The 7,227-nt window shown below is 63.7% G+C and overlaps 1 protein-coding gene across 2 annotated transcripts; it reads right to left on the bottom strand.

Moving 5' to 3' along the window:
* Positions 1-7,221, bottom strand: LOC100546568 (semaphorin-3D-like). 2 transcript variants are annotated; one of them, XM_010718326.3, is made up of 18 exons: positions 7,125-7,221; positions 5,083-5,390; positions 3,832-3,992; positions 3,681-3,743; positions 3,457-3,576; positions 3,282-3,375; positions 3,077-3,205; positions 2,854-2,999; positions 2,483-2,597; positions 2,340-2,409; positions 2,117-2,261; positions 1,820-2,042; positions 1,636-1,718; positions 1,523-1,564; positions 1,257-1,414; positions 1,099-1,163; positions 866-996; positions 1-798 (listed from the first exon to the last, which is right to left on the bottom strand). In XM_010718326.3, exons 2-18 carry the CDS (start codon positions 5,183-5,185, stop codon positions 430-432), a joined length of 2,217 nt encoding a protein of 738 aa, XP_010716628.1. In that variant the 5' UTR covers positions 5,186-5,390; positions 7,125-7,221; the 3' UTR covers positions 1-429. The 2 variants fall into 2 exon arrangements, with proteins under 2 accessions (XP_010716628.1, XP_019475448.1); XM_019619903.2 differs by lacking the exon at positions 7,125-7,221 and having other exon boundaries at positions 5,083-7,107.
* Between the last annotated feature and the right edge of the window lie 6 nt (positions 7,222-7,227).

Below are 7,227 nucleotides of genomic sequence, written 5' to 3'. Positions count from 1 at the left end.
GAGCAGAGACTTGGAACAATTTGTTGTTTATATGATGTATTTATTTTTACTTGTGTTTCATGTCATTTTTTTTTTTTAAATAATAAATTGTAAGTTGGTATAACTGCCTGTTGTCTCTCTGACTCTGGAATCCATAAAAGCAATGTGGGCTGGGATGGGAGAGGTGGGTACCCTCAGCCCACCGGGATGGTGCTGGATGTGGGCACTGTGTCCACCACAGGTCCATGTGCTGCCGGGGGCTGGGAACCACGTGCAAGAATGGCTGCTTTCCATTCTCAGCCTCTTGTCTTCCTTATTGCTGCTAAGAACTGGCCGGGGAAGAATGGGAATCAACTCCTCAGGGCACACAGGCTTTGTGTCCAGGAGCTGTGCCAAGGTGGACAGTCCCAGCACAGTCTGAGGTAGTCATATTGGAGAGGTTCTGTGCCCCTACAGCCTCCAGGGCTGCCGGCGCACGCGGCTGCTCTTGCTCTCGGGGGCACGGTGCTGCCACTTCTGCTGCCAGGCCTTCTGCCGCTGCCGCTCCCGGAGCCGCAGTGCGGTGCAGTAGGCATCGAGGCTGCCGCTGCCCGGTGCCCCCAGCACCCGCGGGTCTGTCCAGGAGCTCTCGGCCCCTTTACCACGGCGATGTGGCAGCTCCGTGGCCTCGTGCCGGATGATGCGCAGGCTGTAGCGGATGAGGGGCCAGGAGAAGGAGCGCTCCACGGCCTGGCACTCATAGGTGCCGGCATCCTCCCAGCCCAGCTGGCGGATCAGCAGCCCCTGCTCCAGCACCACCACGCGTCTGCCGCTCCTCACCTGGGCACGGGCACAGTCAGGCCCTGCCGTCATCCCCGCCTTCACCCCATCCCCGCTGCCCTCATACCTCGCTCAGCCCCAGCCCCTCTCCACGCCGCGCCAGCCACCGCACTGCTGTCTGCGGGGAGCGCGCCTGGCACTCCAGGAACGTGGAGTTCTTCTCCACACCAAACACCGGCTGCTCCACGGCCGCCATCCCTACATGGGAATGGGACGGGGTCAGCCCCAGCGTCGTGCTCCCCGATGGCAGAGGGTGTCGACAGTGCCCCGCTGCCCACCAGTCCCAGCAACGGTGCTCACCCTCTGCTGTGTCCTGGCACTGGCTGAGCACATCGGCCTTCAGCACGTCCTGGCACCAGGCACGCCTGTGGGACAGCGGATGGGGCTGTGCTGGCACCTCTTTCCAGCCCAGGGCCACCCCTTGCAGGGAACATGAGGTGACCTCATGGCATGCTCACCGCTTCTCCGTGAGCAGCAGAGAGGTGCAGGCACTGCCATCCCACGTGCAGTAGGGGTCTCTGGCCAGGCAGCAGTCCATGCAGGTCTGCCCATAGAGCTCACAGCGGGACAGGGAGAGCTGCAGCAGCCCCTGTGTGCTGCTCACCAGCAGCTCCTGCTGCTCGGACACATCGCAGTGGTCAGTGGGACAGGGCATTGGCACAGCTGGGGGGTGAAGGGCCGGGGTCAGATGCCCTGCCCTTGGAGTAGAAGCATGAGGACTCACCCGCTTTGGTGACAACTTCATGTCCAGGATGGGTGAAGGCACCTGGAGGGTGAAGGAAGGCAGTGAGGCCTTGCTAGACGCCGGGCAGTCGCTCCCAGTGAGTGCCTCCATACCTCAGTGACGCTGATCTCCTCCAGGCTCACAGCCTCAGCACCCGCCTCACCGGGCAGCCCCACCTTCAGCACCTTCCCATCGTCTGCCAACACGGAAAGGTGTTGTGGGGTGGGGGTCTGACACCGCGCACACACCCTTTGCCTGATTCCAATCCCCATCCCCAGCGTCGTGCCAAGCCCCCACCTGTGCCGAGGAAAAGCACATCGTAGTGGCGGCCCTCAGCCTCCAGCCGGTGCACCAGCAGCTGCCGCAGCCGGTAGGGAACGTTGGCACGGAGCAGGACGGGCCGGCGGCCCAGCGGGTGGATGGGCTCCCACATCAGCTGGTGGGCGCGCACGAAGCTGATCACCTCATCGGGGAAGTCCTTGGTGGAGCGCAGCAGTGGGTCGTACGTCTCACTGGGGCACTGCAGGGAACACCAAGGGACGTGTCACGGCTGGGATGGATTCTCCCGATGCCACCTACTGCCCCCATCCATACCGTGCCAGGGCGGGGGTAGGGGACGCGGGCCTTGTACTGCACCCAGCGGTGGTCGAAGCCCTCCTTGTGCGCGAAGGGGCCGCTGAAGGCTGCTCTGACTGCAGCCATGGAGTAGACGCAGACGGCGGAGCCGCTGAACACAGCACTGCAGGGCAGCTGTCAGTGTAGCAGGGTTGAGGGCTGGGGAGGCTCTTGGATGCCCCGTGCGCAGGAGTGGGCTCACCTGGATGCTGTGAAGAGGCCGAAGACGAGGGGGTTCTGGGGGTCTCGTGTGTGAAGGAGGAAAACGTCCTCTGTGGACAGAGAGAGAGGAGTGGCTGGGCGCTCGGTGCAGGACAGCAGCAGCCCCAGGTGAGAGGCACTCACCCAACTGGTCAAAGTGTGTCTGCGTGCCCTGAGGCCCGGGGATGGAGCACAGCAGGCGGGCCTTGAGGAACGTGCTCCAGCGGTTGATGAGGCCACGCTTTCCTCCAACGTCGTTCTGATGAGCAAAGAGAGCTACACATACCTGCATCCACCCACTCAGCCCAGCACCAGCACTGGCACACAGCCCCAGGCCCAGCCCCAATCCCTGCACTGCCTGGGTGCCCAGAGATGCGCTCGTGGTTCTGCAGCAGAGCATTGGCAGAGGTGGGGGCTGTGCTCCCACTCGCAGGGGATTTGGGGACTGGAGAGACCACAGCAGGGATGGGGACTGCAGTTGGGAAAGCCAAACGCCCACCTGGCTTCACACTGACCTTGCAGACCCGGGCCACCCTGGCGTGGATGTGCCGCCGCTCCCACTGCCCGCCATCCAGGGCCGTCTCACGGAAGAAGATGTAGACCTTGTCGTCATGTGGGTTGTGGGTGTCGGGGATGGCGAAGGCCCCAATGAACGTGGGCTCTGCGAGCAGCAACATGGCATTGCCCCATGCCCACAGCACCCTATGGGGCCACCAGCCGAGCCCGGAGCCCTCGTACCATGTAGCCAGTGGTCCTGGTGCTGCTCCGTGCGGATGTAGCCCCGCTCAGCCCCGCCGACCTCAGTGCGGAAGAAGGCGGCACTGCTGCCCATGAAATCACTGGAGGTGCCCGAGTACAGCTGCCCATCTGCGGGGCAGTGTGGGCATGGAGCAGCTGGGAGCCGCCGCAGACCCCCCTGCATCCCCCGGTACTCCGCTCTTACCGACCAGCAGTGCAGCAAAGGGCTGCCGGGGGCTGTAAGGGCACCGTCCTCGCCCCGACTGCAGGGAATGGCTCAGCAGCCGCATCCCGGGACCCTGCAGGGAACGGGGGGAAAGGGGTGGTCAGTCAGCAGCAGGGCTGCACTGAGACCAAGCACTGCCACGGGGAGTCCCCACCTGCCCACGGGCTCCCAGCTGCACGAAGGCGCAGATGGGCTGATAGGCGCCGGTCCCGCAGGCCAGCACATGGCTGCTGTTGTAGGGCTGCAGGAGGCGGATGAAGTTGGCGCACTCGGTCTGCTCAAGGGGTGACAGCTGTTAGTGGTGGGCACACCCACGGTGCTGGGGCTCAGCTCTCAGTGCCCAGAAGCCACATGCAGGTTTCTCCCGACCCCGCTCACCTCCACATCCTTGCCTGCCAGCTGGCAGTGCTCCACCTGTGCCCTGGGTGCCGGCCAGGAGATCTGCAACCACACAACCATATGTGCTGTGTTGGGGACGCAGTGCCAGATGCCGGTGCTCCTCAGCACGCACCCACTGCCCCACGCTGACCTTCTCAGGCTCCCTTCCTGGCTGTTCCAGGTGCAGCAGGACGATGTGGTTCTTGGCTCCCACCATCAGCCAGGTCCTGTCCTCATCCAGCAGCAGCGCCTGGGAGCCCGGCATGTCCCCTGGGGCCAGCAGCCACCGGGAGCTGTTGGACTTCAGCAGCTCTGAGGGCACAGGGTGGGAGGAAGGGCAGCATTGAGGGGACCCCCACAACGTGAGGCCAAGCATGTGAGGAGGAGCAAGGCGCTGGGGACCCGGCTGGGCACACTGCAATTTTAAGTGCATGGGACGTGGGCACCAGCGCATCCGCAGCAGCTGGGAGGAAGCGAGCAGAGTGGCCCTGACGTAGTGCAGGGGAAGGAGCACCTCTGCACAGGGCTGGGCAGGGGCTGCCGTGGGCTTCCCACCAAGTGAATGGGGTGAGCAGCTGGATTCCTGTCCCTGCTTCCACTGCGCAGCGGCTGTGGCGATGGGTGAGACACATCCTCTGCTTTGTGCCATTATCTCCCAAGCACAGGGTGTTTTTTCTCCCCACCTCCCATCCATCTCCCGAGCCTCAGCATCCTCAGTGTGAGCTGACCCGGCTTCCTGGGGTCACCACCTGCTCCACAGCACATCGTGCAGCCTGGGGGGCTCTGCACCTCCATCCCCTCGTTGGTAAGGGTGAAGCCCCACTCTGCAGCCCCACATCGTGCAGCACTGCTGCAGGGACACAGAGACTGTCCCAGTGTGACCCACACCCACCTCTCTCTGTGCCCATCCTTCCTGCGCTCCCAACGGCATCACTGCCGTCATTTCCTTCTGCAAACTGCTCACGTTTCCCCCCCACACCAGCTCCCTCTCTCTCCCACGCTGAGCCCCGACGTGAGGCTCTCAAAGGCCCTTTTATTTTATATTTATTTTTATTTTTCCTAGGGTTTTCAAACCTAAACTTCTGGAGCCTCTGCGTCCTTGAACCTGCCGCCCCTCGCTGTCCGTGAGTCACATCCCGTGCCATTGTTCCATTGTTCCACAGCCCTCCCGATGCTGGGAGCTTCCTCTGCTGCTTCTGCCCACGGCCGCGGGGACAGCGTGCGGCCCCATGGATCCCCCACCCCACGGAACCGCATCCCCGGGAGTGGAAACACCTCGGATGGGCAGCGCGTGCAGGAGATGGGACAGAAGTCGGTGGGGACCTCCAGGGGACGTCGCCACGTGTCGGGGATGCCACAGCCCTGTGCCCCCCACCCCGCGCTCCCACCTCCAGCCCCTCACCTCCGTATGTGACACGAAGACGCGGGGTGTGCTCTCTCCACGTCCCGGCACCGTGTGGCCACAGCAGCAGCACCCAGAGCAGGGCTGCAGCCAACGGAGCCATCGCTGCGGGCACGGGGCCTCTGCCTGAAGGGGTGAAGCTGCGCTGCGATGCGCTCGGCCCCAAGGGCGACCTGCGCGACCCCAGCGTGGGCCCGGGTGGCAGCCGGGGGTGGCACCGTCCTACAGACGCGACGCTTCTCCCGGAGGCTCAGTGCGGGCGGGGCGCACACGGCGGGGTGAGACAGAGCCTCCTCGGATGGAAACAGCTGCGGGCGATGAATCCAGGGTTAAGCTAAACACTGCCGACAGCTTCAAATAATCAACTCCTGCGAGAGGGGATGGAGAGGGGCTGCTGCCGAGGGCGGGCGCCGGGCGAGGGATGCTGGCAGCACTTTCTGCCGTGCCACGGACGGGGCAGGAGCCCAAACGCTGCGGGGGAAGGGCGCTGGCAGAGCTCCGTCCCCAGGGATGGAGGAGGGCTGTGCGAGCCCGCAGCCACCCCCGCCATGTGCCGCCCCACAGACCCCGATTGTCTCGTGGCTAATCCAGAGCCCCGCGGGCTGCGCTTCTTGGGTTACAGCGGGGCCGGCAGCTGGGGGAGAGCTGGGGATGGGGCTGCGGGATGCGGCAAAGCCGGGCAGCAGGGAGGGCAGGCGGTGATGGGGCAGCCATGCCTCTTCCCCGTGTGTTTGCCACCCCATGGCTCAGCCTATGTCACTGTGCACTGCCAGTGCCACGCATGCCCACGGCTGCATCTGTAAGTTGGGTGGCTCCACGCATCCGCCCTGCATGTGCCTTTGTCCCCCGAGGACCGCTTGATGGATGCCCCGCAGCTGCTCCATCAGGCAGAGGCAGCTGTCGTCCCTGTCCTGCTGACCAAGAGCCCACCGGAAGGGATGGATGTTCACAGAGCTGGACCCCAAAAGCAGAGTGCTGTGCCATGCCAAGTCCTTGGGACCATGGTTTGCACACAGCCAGCGACCCTAAAGAGTGAGGTCCCCTCAGCCTGCAGATCTCTAGAGGCACGGCCACATTCCCAGCACCATCCACTCCCTGGTGCAGCGTGTGGGCCGAACCCAGCCCTCATCCCCTGTCCACCACATGGCCGACACCTCATACAGCACCTCCTCCCCCATTTTCTGAGCTGACTCAGCTGCGTGGGGGCTAAAGTGTGAGCAGGGCTCCTGGGGTGAGATGGGGCCCTCGGGCACCCCCAGACCAGACCTCAGACCCTCAGCTGCCAAGGCGTTGTGCAGAGTCCCCCATGGCTCATAAACCACAATTCTTTCATTCCCATCCCCTGTCCCCTTAGTGCTGCACTGTGCAGGAGCATTGCCCAGCACATGGCTTCAAACCACGCCTGGAGTTTGGGGGAACATTTCACATCATTGGGGTTTCCTGTTTAAATCTCAACCAAAGGAACCGGAGCGATGGAGCCCTGCCTCGCATCCTTGTGGAATTCGGTGAGATTAGATTAGGGATGAATTCTTCCCATATTTCCCTATAGCGCTGCTTTCAAACTGCTTTCAAACTGACCTCCCTATCTCTGGCTCATAAACCATCGGGGTGTTTATTTCTCTGCCACATTCAATGCCCTCAGCTCTGCAGGAGAAATCTACACACTGCAGTAAGACACACACTGCTGTGTGCTGTGTGTCACAGCAGCCTGAGCATCACGCCGACCTGTCCCAGAACACCAACCACCCCAGTGCTCCCATCCTGCCTCACCAGCCATCCCAGTGCCCTGTCCCAGCACACCAGCCATCCCAGCGTCTCCACCCTAAGCACACCAACCACCCCAGTGCTTTGCCCCGGCGCACCAACCCCGACCCGACGGCACGAAGCTCACTCAGAGGTACGACGCACGAAGGCACAACGCGCACGCAGCCCGACCCGGAGCGGGACCGTCCCGCACCCAACGGAGCTCTGCGGGTCCGGGGCACGGCGCTCCCCCCGGGCTGCCCGGCTCAGGGCGATTCCCGCATCGCTCCGTTACTCACCCGGGAGCAGCGGAGCCGCCGTCCGCCGATGGCAGCACCTGGGGCTCTGGGCGGGGCCGGGGCCTGTGCCCATTCCGTCCGTCCGTCGGTCCGTCCGTCCGTC

The sequence above is a fragment of the Meleagris gallopavo genome, chromosome 14, assembly GCF_000146605.3.
Source record: "Meleagris gallopavo isolate NT-WF06-2002-E0010 breed Aviagen turkey brand Nicholas breeding stock chromosome 14, Turkey_5.1, whole genome shotgun sequence".
In the NCBI taxonomy this organism is placed as follows: domain Eukaryota; kingdom Metazoa; phylum Chordata; class Aves; order Galliformes; family Phasianidae; genus Meleagris; species Meleagris gallopavo.
This window is presented reverse-complemented; position numbering and strand designations above follow the sequence as displayed.

Coding starts and splice junctions, on each gene's coding strand:
- LOC100546568 (XM_010718326.3), bottom strand. CDS start 5,185: ATGGCTCCGTTGGCTGCAGCCCTGCTCTGGGTGCTGCTGCTGTGGCCA. Junction 2,262..2,339: donor GGCCTCTTCACAGCATCCAG/GTGAGCCCACTC, acceptor GCTGCCCTGCAG/TGCTGTGTTCAGCGGCTCCG. Junction 799..865: donor AGGGGCTGGGGCTGAGCGAG/GTATGAGGGCAG, acceptor GCCCGTGCCCAG/GTGAGGAGCGGCAGACGCGT.